Genomic DNA, 17,317 nt, shown 5'->3' with positions numbered 1-17,317 from the left:
GGTTGGGAGTCAGCCTGCCGATGCAGGGGACACGGGTTCGTGCCCCAGTCCGGGAAGATCCCACATACCGCAGAGCGTCTGGGCCCGTGAGCCATGGCCGCTGAGCCTGCGCGTCTGGAGCCTGTGCTCCGCAACGGGAGAGGCCACAACAGTGAGAGGGCCACATACCGCAAAAAAAAAAAAAAAAAAAGTATTCTACCAGTGCATTCTGCAAATCCATGTCCTCTTTGCTCTCAGGAGGACCACTGTGAAAAAGGTGTCAAAAAAAAAAAGGTGTCTGGATAATCCACTCATTCATTCTTTCATTCATTCATTCCACATGCATGTATGATACACCCATAGAACAGTCACTATTCTAGGACTTGGGATATATCAGTGAACAAAATAAAGATCCCTGACTTTTTGTTCAGCTTCCGTTTTACCCCACTCAGACAATAACAATGAACTTAATAAATAAATTAGTAAATTACATAGTACATGTGAAAGCTGTAAGTGCAATGGTAAAAATGAAAAAGAAAAAGCAGAGTAAGGAGAACCAAGAGTTCATGGAGGTGGTATTCAGGAAGCTGCAGTTTTGCAAAAAGCAGTAAGGGTTGGCCTCAGTGAGAAGATGACATTTGAACAAAGACTTGGAGGAAGTGAGAGAATTATCCGTGTGAATGAGGAAGGAGCAGTCCAGCAATGAGAAGAGCCAGTACAAAGGCTTTGGTTCAGAGGCGTGCCTGGTGTGTTTAGGAGTGATGAGGAGGCCAGTGTGGCTGAAGCAGAGTGAGCATGAGGCAGAGTAGGAGGTGAGGCCAGAGAGATGAGGTGTAGGGGAACAGGTCATGCAGACTCTGCAGCCCAGTAGGGTCCTTGATGTTTACTGTGAGTGAAAGGAAAAACCATTTGCAAAATTTTGAGCAACAGAAAGACATGAATCTGACTAAACTTTTAAAAGATCACTTTGATGAGTGTATTGAGAATAGGCTGAAAAGGGGCAAAACAAGAAGCAGAAAGATAGTAGGAGGCTATCGCAGTAATCCAGTGATGAATCCAAATTTATCCTCCAGCCTGGTACCAATGCCCATTAGAGACACTCAAAGGGCAGGCAGAGAGGCAGAGACATTATCACTGAAGGACATGGTGAAAGAAATAAGCACAAATCTGGGAGGGGGCCTTTACCACTAGCACTTGTAAGTGGATTAGTTTACCTGGAGAGTTACCCAACTAGAGAAATAACTGCTCCTGGGAGCCATACCCAGTATAGGTCTTATACCGAACTGTGATAATACAAGATCTGAGGACCAGCAAGGCAGCACTGGGTAGCCTGGCCAGGGCTAGGAAAACTAGGCAAGGGGAGCCTACAAAGTGAGGGGAAACAGTGATGTTGAGGGCAAGCTTCATTCATTCAAGAGAATAGTATGTTCTAGGAAATCTACTAGGCAGTAGAGAGAGAAACAGAGAAGACATAGACCCTGCCTTCTAGGAGCTCACAATCTTGTTGAGGAGAAAAAGAAAACAAATAATTGCAAAAAAAGTGAGCAATGTTTGAAGTATGAACTAGGTACAGTTATAGCCACAGAGGAGTTATTGGTCAAACTTGTCCAAGAGATCAAGGAAGGCTTCATATGGGAGAAGGTATTTAAGTTTGATCTTGAAGGTATGTTTGTCAGTTAAGCAAAGGAGACTGGTATTCCAGGAAGTGGAAAATATATGGCATAAATATAGACATAGATGTAAATGTAAATGTAAATATATAAAAATGGGGTCATTTGAAAGACCATGTTCTCTTTGGGGAAGTGCAGGTAGTTCCATATGGCTGGATCTTATGTATGCAAAGAAAAGCAGAAGGGAAATAGTCCTGAGAGACATGCAGAGGCCAAAACTCAAAAGCCCTTTTCAGATGGGCTAAGGAATTTGCATCCTACCTATGCTAATGATCTCATGATTTTCTACTCAATATCAAATTTGCACCACCTCCATCGTGTGCCATCCAAATGGCATGAAGATTGACCCCTGTCTCTGGGAGCAGGTCATGAATACTCTAAGCTATTTTAATAACTCCATACACCTTGCCAGTGGTTGGTTCAGGATCTCTAAACCAATCCGTGGATGGATTCCCTTAACCAGAGAGACAGGTTCAGGAGTTGTACACATGATGAAATAGGTTCTAATGAAATTTGAATTTGCTGAAAGCTTCTGGGTAAAGTTTTCTCTCTCCTAAGAAAGGAAGGAAGAGGCAGTGTTTTTCTCTCTCCATGAACATCATATTGTAACTGTGAGTACCAAAACTGCTGCAGTCACCTTGCAATCAGCCTGAAGAACAAAATTCACAGTGGGAAAGGCAGACATAAGAGAACTGCAGGGAAACAGTACTGGAACCACCAGAGTAAGTCAACACTGAAGTCTGCCTTCCCTCTGAAGTTCATGTTACATAAGCCAACATTCCCTATTGAATTTCCTTATTGAATCAACTTGAGATAAGTTTTCTGTTATATGCAATGTAAACCATCTTAACTCATACATTCCAGTAGGAAAATAAATATCATTTTTTAATTTCAGAAAGATCATGCTGGTGATTTGGAAGGGGTAAAACTAGAGGTATGGCTTAGCAGAGAGATAATTGAACCACTCAGAAAAGATGATGAGAGTGTACATTTAAGTTATGTCATGCATATGGATGGCAAGGAATGGATACAAGACTATTTAGGTGGAAAGAACATGATTAATCATTGGATGTAGGGATAAATGAGAAGGAATTTTGAATACTCTCCAGCTCTGGGGAGACTAGCTCGATAGTAGTAACATTTAGAGAGAAAAAAAAACTAGGGAAATATAATATTAATGTAATGGAATTCCTTCTTAATCTGAATAATAGGGGTAACCATGCCCACTTCCTACTATTGTTGGGGATATTTATTGAGTTAGCACACAAAGCACCTGGAATATAGGAGATGCTCAATAAATAACAATAATGTTATCCATTACCTGTATTCCTCCTCCTATTGAAAAAAGCCTTTCCATCTTTCAAGATCAATATCTCAAATGCCACTCCTTTGTGAAATATTTTCTGCTCTTACAAATTAGATGCAGTATTTTATATCATGCCACCCTTCCTGATCCCATCCATGCCCCCATCCTATTCATGAGACAGCTCCATCAACTGTACCATTTTATCTTGACACCTACTGCAGCCTTACACATATGATATACACATGCCAGCTTCTCAGGATGCTCCTAACTCCTTCTGCTCTCCAGGAGAAAGTTCTTGGGGATTTGTAGAAATCTTGGAGATGTTTCCCCAGCTCATTAAATTAAAGGATCGAGGAAATTCTATCTAAATTTCAAGTGCTAGAGAGAGCTTCAGTACAACCTGGAGTTACCCCTGGGTTAGTCAATGAGGCAACTGAACTGTCTCTGAGGGCCCAGGCAAAAAAAAAAAAAAGGTTTTATACTTGGGAGATGCTATATTTTACTTGGGAGAAAGTCTCCTATTCCCCTGTTGTTAATGTACATTCCAGTATCTCAATTCATCAGGGGAACTATGGGACAATTCAGAAGACAGACTGGTGAAGGAGATGAGTAGTACAACAGCGAGATATGTGTGTCAAGGAAATGCCTGAGACAGGCCCAGTGAGGGTATCCAGGACAGGAGAGGAGAAAGTAGGGTTGCTGATGGCAAACTTCGCTAAGCACCTACTGTGTGTATGGAACTATGCTAGCTGGGCACCAGGGGATATAAAGAGAAATTTGGTCTTGAGGCATTCAAAACTTAGGAACGGAGAAAGACAAAAAGGAGATTAACTTGAAAACAGTAAGAAAAGTACCACAAAAGTAATTGTGGTATGAAATAGGAGTGACATGAAATAGAGGGGAACGCATTTTTTTTTGAGTGTAGAACTGAAGTGAGTTTTTTATTTGTTTCAATCAAGCATATGATAGAGTGATTAACCATTCTATCAAGCATATGATAGAATGAATGCAAAGTAATGTGCTCAGATACACCTTAAAATGTGAAAGAAACCCAACCCAACTCGTCCACTGATGGATGAGTGAAAACACAAAATGTGATATATATGGTACACACACACACACACACACACACACACACACAAAATAGAACATTATTCAGCCTTAAAAAGAAGGAAATTCACCAACTTGGATGAACCTTGAGGACTCTATGCTAAATGAAATAAGCCAGTCACAAAAGAACAAATAGTATATCATTTCACTTATCTGAAGCACCTAGAGTAGTCAAATGTATAGAGACAGAAAGTAGAATGGTGGTGGCCAGGGACTCAGGTGGGAGGGGGAATGGAGAGTTACTGTTTAAGGGGTACAATTTCTGTTTTGCAAAATAAAGAGTTCTGTGAATGGATGATGATGATGGAACACAACACCATGAATATACTTATTGCCACTGAACTATATACTTAAACGTGGTTAAGATGGTAAATTGTAAGTATTTTACCACAATAAAAAATTATTAAGGACATTTTTTAAAAGTGTTCTCTGAAAGACCTTCCCTAATCCCCTACAGTAGATTAGGTCCCTCATCGTACAATCTTGTTCTGCACAACATATTCCTCCAACACCACAGTTCCTCCAACATATTACTTATCACACCCCATTGGAATTTCTGTTGAATTGGTCACCATCCAATGCTAAAGTTTAGCTTTTTAAGAGAAACATTATTTTAGTATGTTTTAGCCACCAAAATCAACTTCCTCTTTGGGCATACATTTAGATGACTTATCAAACTCTCTTTCACTTAAGTATGGCTATATAATTATGGTGTCTTTAATGAAATTTGGTCCAAAATAATGTGTGCCACTTCCAGGCTTGGTCCTAGGAATCTCCCAGGTGTGGCCTCAGTGCTCACTTTCCCCAGATTGCAGTATTGATGTCAAGGGTGCCATGGGGAGCAGTGTGTTGAAGATGCAATGTCAGCAGGGGTCCCTGAAAGACCATGTGGAAACAAGCTGGTCTGCTGATGTGAACTTCCATCCAGGACTTTTATGTTAGCAAGACATAAAATCTACTGTGTATGTTACTGAAACTTTAGGAGTCTATTTGCTGCTGCATCTTAGACTACCTTACTAATCCACTAAGTCACTCAACCTATCTAACTTCATCACTTATAACTGTATGAGTTGGGCGAAGTTACTCAGTCCCTCTTAGGGTCGTCTTCTTCTTTTGTTCTAATTGAAGTATAGTTGATTTACAATGTTGTATTAGTTTCTGGTGTACACCATAACGTATTATAGCACTTACCTATAGTTGGAGCTTATTGATGATTATGATTTTACTCCAATGGGCTAGCATGGCCCTGACTAACCCCTCTTCTCTCATCTCCAACCATCAGCATTCTTGAAAGTTCGCTTAAAATGCCCTATACTTCAGAAATTTCAGTCCTCAAATCTGTATGCTCCTCTATAGGAAACTCTGCCTTTGGATTACAGCTACAGTATTTTAAGAATTCTAAGACACCATTTATTTTTAAATGCAGGATCACTTTAATAAAAGCCCTTCAAGAGAAAAGCACCCTATCTCTTTTAGTTATACACACTAATATTTTGACTCACCTTGATTTCGGAAACCTTAAATTATTGGGGAAAATTCTTCTTAGAATAGATGACATAGGGTTTTTATGAAGTTATTTTATCCTTTCTTACTCAAACTTCCTCATTCTCATGCAATGTGCATGCACATGGGTTCACACATGACAAGATATGAATGGGATAAAAATCCCATTGACCTTTGACAATCTATAGTACCACACCTTGAAAGGACTACAGGTCAGTAAATGTGACTTAACTGAGCCATGGAGGAGTGATGATCTCATCCAGGAAACAGCCTGGCTCTCCTTGGGGCACTAGCAGTTTTCATTGCCCTGAGGTGACATAAAAGGTTTTCTGAGCACCTGTGTCTGGATGTACCATGTTCCTAGTACCCCCAGGAATATAAGGAGAAGAAGCCCCTTCCCTAGGAGAGTCCATGTCACTGGGAAGAAAGTGCCTGCAGCTGCCTCAGAACCTGAAAGAGAGAAAGTAGAGTGAGAGGGATCAGAGCATGTGTGTATAAGTGGAAGGGGTGTTGTTGGTAGGTGCTGAGAGGTGGCATCTACTCCCTCCAGCTCTTTCTAAAGATTCTCAAAGCATTTCCCAGAAGCCCTAGAAAGGCTAGAAGGGGTCAGTTACCTGCACAAAGCTGCCTAACAAGGTTGAGGCTAGAGACACTCTTGCTAACAGGATTCATAGGTGTGCAGGTATAGGTCCAATTCAGATCACAAGAGTTCTGGGAGTCACTGAGGACTGATCCTTCCTGGGGCAGAATGGCCCTTGGTCCCATTGGTGTCCACCCATATATGGTGTTCTCTCCTCCTGCCTCCACAGAACATCTCAAGGTGACATTACAGGTGCTGTGCTCACAGATGAAGGAATCCACTTGAACTTGAGGCCTTGGCAGTCACTCTGCTTGAAGCAATAGTTTTAAAAGATAAAAATAGCAATAAGGGGTCTTACTAGGCCATCCCAGGAGGAGAGGACACGGGGAATAAATGGGAGAGAACATAGCAAGGAATCCACAACCCTTTGGAGAAAAGATTTCTGACTCTTCCAATTCCAGCCCTTAAGGGGCTGAATGGAGGAAGAAGCAAGTTGTGTGATGCTTTTTAACCAGCCACAACCAGGGCCATCAGCCAGACTTTGCTGACAACTGAAGAGGACAAAAAAGAATAAGAAAAGGGACGAGAAAGATCTACCTAAGAGAGGTTCTGGACACCCCAAAAGAGTGAAACCAAGGGACAATCTACCAGGGGCCATCTAGCCCCCAACCCCTGCAGCATAGAGGATGGCCTTATTCACCCTGACCAGTAGGGAATTCGTCCTCTGTGCCCTTACACACTGAAGATCCTCAGATCATAACTGGTAAACAGTGAAGAGGTCGGTGTGCTTATCATGACTCTGTAAGGTCCTGTGCCTGCCATCATCAGGTTGCTGAGCTGCAAGGAGTAGGACTCGGTGACATTCAATCGATCTTTCTGCTTTGGGTCAGTCACCTGGTTTAGCGTTTCATTTCGTTCTGTGAAGATGATAGATTTTCTATTATGAAGCCAGGTGATGGACGTGATCTTCTCTTCCACAGGAAACTTCAGGGTGAGAGTTACAGACTCCCCCAGGACCCCGTTCACAATCAATGGGGTTGAGCTGATTTGTGAAACTGTGAACACAAGGAAGGAAATGACTATAAAAACTGGCGCTGATACCCTCCCTTTTCCCTAAGTCTCCAAGTCAGTCATAGCCCTACCAGGTTGGGGCCCAAAAGAATGTGAGACCTAGCGGTGGTGCTTTGGCTGGAAATGGAATTGAGCAATGCTTACTCTCCTTCCTGCTGGGATCATGTTCTCCAACCTGGGGATTGGGGTCCTACTAAGGGCTATTGGCCCTGGAAGCTTAGAAGGGAGATGGCAGGGGAAGTCAGGGCCCAGCCTTACCCTGTCCAGCCCCTCTTTTTCCTTATCCCTAAATTTTAACTCTTATGACTTCCTATTTATGAAATACTCTCCCACGTCACAGCTGGGGTTTTGATATCACTGTAGTTCTGGTGGCTCAGTGGTGTATGGTATAACGATCTCTAGATGACAGTCTCTAGAGGATCCTGCCTCTTCCTGTGCAGTTTTGGAGAAGCCTGTTGATTTCTCCAGGCCTCTTCTCTTTTATAAAATAATGGAGATAAAATGTAAAGCCTTCCAACTCTGACATTCACAATGTCATGATTCTATGTACCCCCAACATTCTCTTTTCCTCCTCCTTCTTTCTCTCCTTCACTATTTAATAGGTCTTTTTCTCTCATGTCCTTGAGTCATTCACCCACATTTTTCTGCCTGGTCTCTCAATCTCTCTGACAAGGGGCTCTCAATTCTGGGAAAGTCCTTCCCAGGCAGCGCCCATGTGGACCCTCTGCCCCTTGGAAGGTCAAGCTACAGGGGAGGAGCCTCTGACCCACTCACCTGGAGACTGGAGAAGCAGGGGGAAGAGGAGAAGCTGAGCAGGTTTCATGCTGGCAGGACTGAGCTGATTTGCCCTGAAGATCTCAAGGAAATAAGAGGAAGGCACAAGAGAACAGGAAGTTCTGTTTCACAGCACAGATAACACGATGAGATGCTTTTAGTTCCCACGCGCATTATTTTTGCTAAGCACATCCCTAGCACATCCCTTGATTGGTCCTGACATCTGCCTCAGATTCTGTCCTTAAAGTCAGGAAGAGTTCACAGATATGAAGATGGCACTTTAGAGAACCTGATATGCTTTAACAAATGGTTTTGATGGGATTGTTAAGCTATTTTAAAAGTTAAGTTCTCCTCTTACCCCCATTTTAAAGACAGTCCTAGATATCATGCCATCATCTTCGTATTTCAACGTATGTTTTAAAATATACATACATTTCTTACATAATCTCCATGCCATTATCACAACTAAAAAAATGAAAATAATTCATTGGTATTATATAATATCTAGTCTGTATTCCGAGTTCTCCCAATGGCAGGAAACTATTTGTAGTTGGTTTTGCTTTAATCGGAATCTAAACAAGATCCTTGTGTTGCATTTTGTTATTGGACCTCATAAATATCTTCTAATCTACAGAAGTCAGTGCCCCTCACCTCCTCCTTTATTTTTTTTCTTTTGAGGGAGGTTTCTATCTTTCACTCTTTCTCTTTTAAGTACCGTTATAAACTCATGAATTTTTGTATATGCAATGTGTGTCAACTGCAATTATTACTTTGATGCTTAAATTTTCTCATCTTAGGTCAATGTGAGACCCTCCTTGTTGGTTCCTTTGTTCTTTCTACATGGCTGCTTTAGGCTTTTTTTTTTTAATTCTTTTTTTTTTAAACATTGCTTTTTTAAAAAAATTATTTTATTTATTTATTTATTTTTGGCTGTGTTGAGTCTTCATTGCTGCGTGCGGGCTTTCTCTAGTGGCGAGCAGGGGCTACTCTTTGTTGTGGTGCACAGGCTTCTCATTGTGGTGGCTTCTCTTGTTGCAGAGCACAGGCTCTAGGCACATGGGCTTCAGTTGTTGTGGCACGTGGGCTCAGTAGTTGTGGCTCTCAAGCATAGTTTCTCCGAGGCATGTGGGATTTTCCCGGACCAGGGCTCAAACTGGTGTCCCCCAGTGCATTGGCGGGCGGATTCCTAACCACCGCGCCACCAGGGAAGTCTGCATTAGGCTTTTATAATTTCTTTGAATTCTTACACAAGAAGGTATTCCAGGTTCAACTTGTTCATAAACTTCCACAGACATAAACTTCCACAAGCAGCCATTCCTCAAAAGATCCCTTATTCCTTTAATGGGGGAATGCTACTTAGACACCACAATTTTGTCTCTAAGCATACTCATCGGTATTGGGTTGTCATTGCTTACAGACATTTTCAGTGGACGGAATTAGGAAATACATATTCTTGAAAGAAAAAATGGAACAAAAATTTGTATTCTTCCATTTTCTATTTAAACTCTTTGATTTTACACATATCTCTTTCTTTCACAAGAAAATGTCTTGGTTCCTAACAGCACTAATGTAAAAATGTGTTTGTTTTATCCTGGAAAAAATATATACAGTTTTAAGATAGTAATAATATCAGAATTGTTAATAGCAACAATAAACACTGAATGAGTTTAACATTTCTTTGTAGGTTTATTCATCCTGTAACCAAGCAGGCCTTCTCAGACTAGACCCCCACCCATGTCCTCTGCCTGCCTTTTGTCTGTAGTAAAACTTTAGTTAAAGAACAAATTTCATCAGAAAAGTGAGAAAACACAGAAAGAAAGAAAAACAGTCAAACAAGACAAAATAATAATACTCTAGCCATTAAATAAAGTCAAGGACCTTTAGTTCTTCCTCAAGGACTATAGATAATATTCTGAGCCATGCCCTCTGAGCTGTTTTGCAGATACTGAAATCCCCATCAGGTGGAAGAAGTTAACTGGATGCTGCCCACAAGCACATAGACCCCAGACTGGTTGGAACCAGACGTTGATGATGCTGACTCCCGATTACCTCACCACCAACCAATCAGAAGAATTTCCGTGAGCTAATCACGCCCTGCTCCTTGAAGACTCCTTACCCCCTCCAGTGTGGGTCACACAGTCTTGAGGGCATTAGCTCACTGTGGCCCCCTTTGCCTGGCAAAGCAATAAAAGCTACTCTTTTCTACTTCACCCCAAACTCCACATCTCCACGTTTCTATTTGGCACCAGTGAACAGAGGCCAAGGGTCGGCAATAATCCTTAGATATCTTCCTCACAGAATGTACAATGAAAATATGAGGGTTGGCTTTCTGCAATCAAATCAGCTTGGGATACAAGAGGAGTCCCCATGGATCTGCCTTATTACCACGGCCCTCTGTCCAAACGAGACTGTGAGACTTGCTGCTCAAGGAAGGGGTAGACGGCAACTTTCTGTTAAGAGACAGTGAGTCTACGCCCAGAGTCCTGTGCCTCTGTGTCTCGTGAGTAGCCTCATCTTCCACACATTTGGAACCTTATGCTAAATGTAGGACTGATAACCAAGTAGAAAAGAAATTCTACTTCACTGACTTCGCAGCCCCAATGAGCAGAATGAGAAATAGTTAGACTGCCAGGAGGGGATGGAAGGAACGTGTCTGTCCAAGCTCCTCCACCTGCCCTTCTCTCCCTGGTGCAAATGCCATACAAGCAATGAGCAGACTCTGTGAAGCAGCAGAAATGGGGCTGGTGAGGAGAAGAGTGCAGGCAGCATGGAAGCAGAGCGGGGAGGCAGAGAAGGTAACCATGTGAGAAAGGCCCTTTTCTCCAGATGTCTATTTATTTATTATGGAAAAGGCTGGAGACCCTTTATGAAATTTCAACCTGAAAGACCAATTATTACATGCATTCTGCCACCTCTGCTTGCAATATTTAAAACACTAATAATATTTCACATTTTATTTAGATTTATAAAAGGCTTTAACATTTATCATTTGCTCTTGTCTCTCTCTGGGTCCACTAAGGTAAGTATAAATAATCGCTATTATTTAGATGAATAAGCAAGGCCCAAATTCCTCAAATGACTTGCTCTTGCTAAAAGTCATCTGAAAAATAAAAAATAAAAATAAATAAATAAAAGTCATCTGATATCAGGCCAAAATGCCAGAACTATCCTACCAAAGTGATTACTTAAAGACTAGTATAGAAAGCAATGCTGAGTGAATAATCACTTTAGTCTCCCAATAAAGTATGGACGACTGAAAATTTTCACATTTTACCTACTATAGAATTAAAATCAAGTCAGTCAAACATAAGGAGAAGATATATATTTCTCTCTGGGGATACAGAGATGAGACAGGTAGCCCTAATTTGTTCTGGGTCTATTGGAGGAAAGTGAGTTTAAGCAAATATTTATAATATTGTATCTTATCGTAGACTTAGAATTTCCAACTCTTGCCCATCTTCCTGTGCCAACCTTGAAACCTCTGGCCTTCTGCGACCAGTTCTTACCTGGACCACCACATATATACCAGGCCAGGCAATGAATTACCACCTTCACCAAGCCTCTACTTCTATTACTATCTAGGGTTCCAGCCTGGTTCTGCATTGAAGCAATTTTATTATTTGGGAGTTCCTATTCTTTATTTTTCTTCTGTGACCCAGTTCTTCTTCCCTTTTCTTTTTTTTAAAATTTATTTGTTTATTTTTGGCTGCGTTGAGTCTTCATTGCTGTGGGCTTTCTCTGGTTGTGGCGAGCGGGGCTCCTCTCCATTGTGGTGCGCGGGCTTCTTATTGTGGTGGCTTCTCTTTGTTGCAGAGCACGGGCTCCAGGCGCCCGGTCTTCAGTAGTTGTGGCCCAAGGGCTTAGTTGCTCCATGGCATGTGGGATCTTCCTGGACCAGAGCTCGAACCCGTGTCCCCTGCATGGGCAGGTGTATTCTTAACCACTGCACCACCAGGGAAGTCCTTCCCTTTTCTTATATACCTTTCCACTGAGCCTTCTGGGTCCCTTATTTCATAGTCAACAAATTTCCATATATTTTTCATCTAATGGCAGGATGTTCACTTTATTAGTTATCCATAACTGGAATCAGGCTGGCTATCAACATCACTCTCATCTGCTTCTGGGGCATCCCATAACACGTGGAGCAATCGAAGATCCTCAGCAGGTCTTATGACGACCTGCCATTGTCTGATTTGTCTCTTGAGCCTCATTCTTACACCTCTTTGCCTTGCAGCTAACGACCCAACAAGCTTAAAATGCCTACATCTTTCCCTGTGCTGTATTCTCTCATCTACATTCCTGGCTCCTGCTATGCTATCTGTCTGGAATGTTCTTCCTCCCACCCCTTATTTCTCCTTCCCCTACATAGGGTAACTCTTAATCATTCTTTAAGGATTAGCTAAAAATAATTAAAATAGCAGCTAACATTTATTGAGGGCTTACTAAGTGCCAAGCACATGAATGTTCTCCTCAAATCCTTTCAGCACTCAAATGTGGTAGGTTTTATTATTTTTCTCATTTTCTAAATGAGGAAAGTAAGGCTTTAAGAGTACTGGGACTTATCCTGCCCCTAGGTTCATCAGAACCTTTTTTTTTTTTTTTAGATTCCATATATATGTTAGCATATGGTATTTGTTTTTCTCTTTCTGACTTCACTCTGTATGACAGACTCTAGGTCCATCCACCTCACTACAAATAACTCAATTTTGTTTCTTTTTATGGCTGAGTAATATTCCATTGTATATATGTGCCACATCTTCTTTATCCATTCATCTGTTGATGGACACTTTGGTAGAGAATAGACTTGAGGACACAGGGAAGGGGAAGGGGAAGCTGGGACGAAGTGAGAGAGTAGCATTGACATATATACACTACCAAATGTAAAACAGATAGGTAGTGGGAAGGTGCTGCATAGCACAGGGCGATCAGCTTGGTGCTCTGTTACCACCTAGAGGGGTGGGATAGGGACGGTGGGAGGGAGGCACAAGAGGGAGGGGATATGGGGATGTACGTATACATATAACTTTTTCACTTTGTTATACAGCAGAAACTAACACAACATTGTAAAGCAATTATACTCCAATAAAGATGTCAAAAAAAGAAAAAAGCACTGGACCCCTTTCTCCAGGAGGATCCCACCCACCAAACAGGTTCCCATATTATCCTATGCATATATTTATCATTGCACTTAGTACCTAGTATTGAAATAATATTTATATATGTTTTCTTTTTTCACTGGGCCAATGAATTCCTTGAGAGCAGAGATTGCTTCTTACTTATCTGAATTCTTGAACCTAGCAAGATGACTGGATCAATGAGTATTTGCTGCATGAATAGCTCACTTTATGAACGGATGGATGGATGGATGGGTACCATCATATAGCCTGTTCAACTATTATGGAAACATAGAAGAGGTAGAACAAACTGCCTAGGAGCAGTAAAAAAAGGACTCAGGGAGGAGGTGTCCTTTCAAATGAACTTGAATAAAGAGTAGGAGATGTCAGACAAACAAGGGAATGAGGGCACAGCAATAGCTTCAGTGCGGGCCAGGCACAAATATCTCAGATTTAAGGTGTCCCAATGTGTCTGGGCAAGGCTGACAAATAGAATATGTATATTTAGAAGAAGAAGGAGATGACAATATAAAGGGAGAGAAAGACCAGGTTGTAAAGGGCTTTGCATTAATTACCTTGAATGATTGTAAGCAGGGAAGAACCTATTAAATTATTTGAATCATCTGTTTAGACAGTGGATGGAGAATGGCTTGAAAGGAATATAGAGTGATCTGTGAGAAGTTACTTGAAACCATCCTGGAAAAAGAAAAGGACATGAGCCATGGTGATGGTGGTGAAGAAGATGAAGATGGGATGGATATGAGTGATAGGCTGAAGTGACTGAACTTAGTTACAGGCTAATTGTGGGAGGTGTGGGAGAGGAAGAAGTTTCAAATGACTCCAAAGTTTTTGACTTGGGAAATGAGATGATAGCAGTGCTATAAACCAGTAGTGACAACCAAAAAATAGAACAGATTTCAGTGAGAGGAGGCACAGACAGACAGAGAGGAAAGATTATGAATTCTGTTTGGAGTATATTAATTCTGTAACACCTATGTGATGTCCAGGTAAGTTACATGCATTATCTCATCTATCCTTTGCAAAGCCATCTTCAGTAGGGGACATAGCCCTGTTTTGTGGGGAAAGAAACTGGAGCTTATTAACTAAAACATCCAAGGTCAAACTGTTAATATGTTGTTATGTTCCCTCTCTTATCAATGTCCCCAGTTCCACTGAAATATGTTCAAGGTGGTCCCCTTAGAACTGTGTTATAAAGTGCCCAGATGGGGGACTTGAGGGCTTGGCAGTAGATCCTGATATGTGGAATCTTGCATTCTGCTTCTAGAAATGAGCTACCCTTTCTTCTTTGCTGTATTAGAATGGCAATATACTAACTTCCATGCTTTCTCAGATCTAAGTGAAGATATTATGGAGAAGTTTAGAAATAAAGGAAGGAAGTCACAGAGGAGAGTTGGCCCAGCAGCATATAGCACCCACCAGAAAGCTATGTATGTGGTAACCATGGACAGGAAACGTTACTTGATCTCACCGCCCGATAGAGCGTGCAGAAAACACCAATCTGCAAAATGCTGTCTGTGTAGGTGACATTGTGAGTGTTAGAAGTTGGAACTGGGTCTGGCTTTATAATCAGCAGAGTCAAAATGGAATAGTTATTCGGAGATGCAAGGAATTCACCTACGGGTATGAAGGGAAAGGAGCGACTTTCTGTAGTCGTAGGAAGGCTGCAGGTAAGAAGAAACTAAACCCTGACTCAGGGCATGTCCTCACTGAGCAGGAGGACGGCAATTAAAGATATTGGGAAGAAAGGCCTTTGGGAAGTCTCTATGTTTTAGAAAAAAGACATTTTATAGACGTTCATAGTAGAAAAATCAAACAAAATACAAAGGCACAAAGAAGAAAGCAGAAAACCTTACCATTTATAAATGATCCTTATCAATATTTTGGCAAAATTCCTTCTAGACTTCTCTCTGTGCATATACATATACACATACACATAAGCATGCGCGCACACACACACACACACACACACAAAACGACACACATATGTGCTTACGTGGAATCATCTGATTTTCTGAACTGCAACATTTTTGTAACTCAAAAGATATATCATGGGCACCTTTCTACATCCATGAAAGCATATACTCATAATACTTTTATAATTGCCTAGTATTCTATTGAGTGCATGTATTGATTTACATAAAATCATGCTAGAAGTTTTTCTCAACAGTGTGACAGTAAAAATTTTCATACTTACATTTTTAAAAGTCTACCTAGCTCTCTCTTGACGTTAAATTCCTAGAAATCTTATTGTTTGGTCAAACACCTGTACATTTAAAACTTCGATATGCATTTACAAAATTATCCTGCTGCCCAAATATTGTACCAATTTACCAGATGGAAAATTCTTAAAGTATTTTTATTGACTTGGATTCCCCTGCATGGGTCATGTCATGGAAAAATGAAGGCCACATAAATAACATCACACACACACGCATTCAATTTTATTTCCTCCAAGTGACTTTCCAAGTTGTTTAGAACAAAAATGAAAACTCAAGCATGAACGTCAGAACAGAATGTGAGCAGGTTTCCCCTGAGATACTGGTCCTCTGCAGCTGTTGAGGAACTAAGCACAGACTCAGAGGTCTGTGTACATGTACAGCTCCTACATTTACTCTATAGAAACAGGATGGACTTCCACCCCAAATGTGGTTCAAATGTCAGACTAATGGTGCCACACACATATACCAAGAGGGTCTGAAAGGCTTATTACTTCTATAATGAGACTCTCTGGCTAGAGGAGCACAGTCTTCCAGAACTGGTCTGAAAAAGTGGAGAGAGCAATTAAAAGTGTTAAAATGAAACACAGAGACCAGACTTAAAAATTCCCTGAGCAAGGCTTCCCTGGTGGCGCAGTGGTTGAGAGTCCGCCTGCCGATGCAAGGCACACGGGTTCGTGCCCTGGTCTGGGAAGATCCCACATGCCGCGGAGCGGCTGGGCCCGTGAGTCATGGCCGCTGAGCCTGCGCGTCCGGAGCCTGTGCTCCGCAACGGGAGAGGCCCGCGTACCGCAAAAAAAAAAAAAAAAAACCCTGAACAAGCAAAGCCAGTTTAGTCAAACAAGCAAAGCTTAATCTGGCTTATTCTGCAAGACAAATGAGGTTAACTTGCGTCACTTCTTGCTTATGCCTCTTGAGAATCATAAATGAAACTTAAGTTCCCCAAAATTGATATTAGGTAACCACTAACCAATTCCCGTTCATTTAAGAAAATTCGTGTATTAACAAATCACTGTAAAGAATAAACACTCACTGCTTTCATGTTATATAAGCTGCTTTATAGAAATATACCTCCGAGCCTCATTCCATGTTTTGGTTTGAATGCTCCCAGTTTGCAAACTGTCTTTTTGGTGTGCACAATAAACTTGTACTAATCACTACTTACGTGATTCATTGATTTTATTTATATTTTTTAATGAACTTTGACAAAGGAGTCTGGCTTGGGGTTTTCATAGTACATCAGAGTGGGGCTGATATGAGTGTCCCTGCATTTGGTCAGAGGCTTGTGTGTTTTGAACTTCTTGCTTGTGACAAAGGAAGGAATACCCAGCCTTTCTTATCAGCTTGATCAACTTGCCCAGTTGTGGGGCAGAAAGGAAAAGGATGAGGTGAGGCTTAAAAACTGTCAGCAGTCAAACATCAAAAATATAATGTCAGATTCTTACTGCATTTACAAGGCCAAAACTTTGTCAGAAAGAGCTTAGCAGTTTCATGAAGAGCAGAAATGTAGAAGGCCTATAGTCTTCTTTAAACCTCAACTGAAAACATCAAGCCAAAGATTGACAAATGGACTGTAAAAGACGTATGGGGTTCTAATCTCTTAAATGAGAATAAAAGTTCCCACTGCAGAGCTGATAAAGGAGGCACTTCAATAGCCTAAGGCTTGCAAATATTAGAGAGGATTTCATCCTTCTTGTTATATCTAGAGTGGTCATCCACTGAGGTCCAGCCAGCATCTATATATTGAAAACCTATATCAAATATAGGAAATCTTTTTTCTATATAAAGCTAAATATCCACCTAGAAAACATCAAGGTCCACATTTGTCAAATCAACTCAAATTGTTTTATATTATAACAAGGAATTTTAAATGTTCCATTCATGATTTTAATATAAAGCACAAGATACATAAATTTAACAATAATGTATTACGTTTATTGAACACTTACTTTGTGCCAGACACCCCATGTTTA

The 17,317-nt window shown here is 41.1% G+C and overlaps 1 protein-coding gene across 7 annotated transcripts in view; it reads right to left on the bottom strand.

Moving 5' to 3' along the window:
- LOC113616052 (SLAM family member 5-like) overlaps positions 1-17,317 on the bottom strand; it is a 34,378-nt gene that overhangs the window by 6,020 nt on the left and 11,041 nt on the right. For 2 of the 7 annotated variants that reach the window (XM_027099212.1, XM_027099215.1), the window contains exons 2-3: positions 7,994-8,115; positions 7,043-7,203 (exon numbers count right to left, since the gene is read on the bottom strand). In XM_027099212.1, coding sequence (XP_026955013.1) covers positions 7,043-7,203; positions 7,994-8,115 — 283 coding nt within the window. Of the gene's footprint in view, positions 1-5,800; positions 6,019-6,182; positions 7,017-7,042; positions 7,204-7,993; positions 8,116-17,317 lie in introns of those variants that run through there. The other 5 variants (XR_003431202.1, XR_003431204.1, XR_003431203.1 and 2 more) reach the window with 5 other exon arrangements.

The sequence above is a fragment of the Aethalodelphis obliquidens genome, unplaced genomic scaffold (genome assembly GCF_003676395.1).
Source record: "Aethalodelphis obliquidens isolate GAN/ISIS:26980383/991018 unplaced genomic scaffold, ASM367639v1 scaffold130, whole genome shotgun sequence".
NCBI classification, from domain to species: domain Eukaryota; kingdom Metazoa; phylum Chordata; class Mammalia; order Artiodactyla; family Delphinidae; genus Aethalodelphis; species Aethalodelphis obliquidens.
The sequence above is the reverse complement of the archived record's forward strand: the minus strand, read 5'-3'. Positions and strand labels throughout refer to the sequence as shown.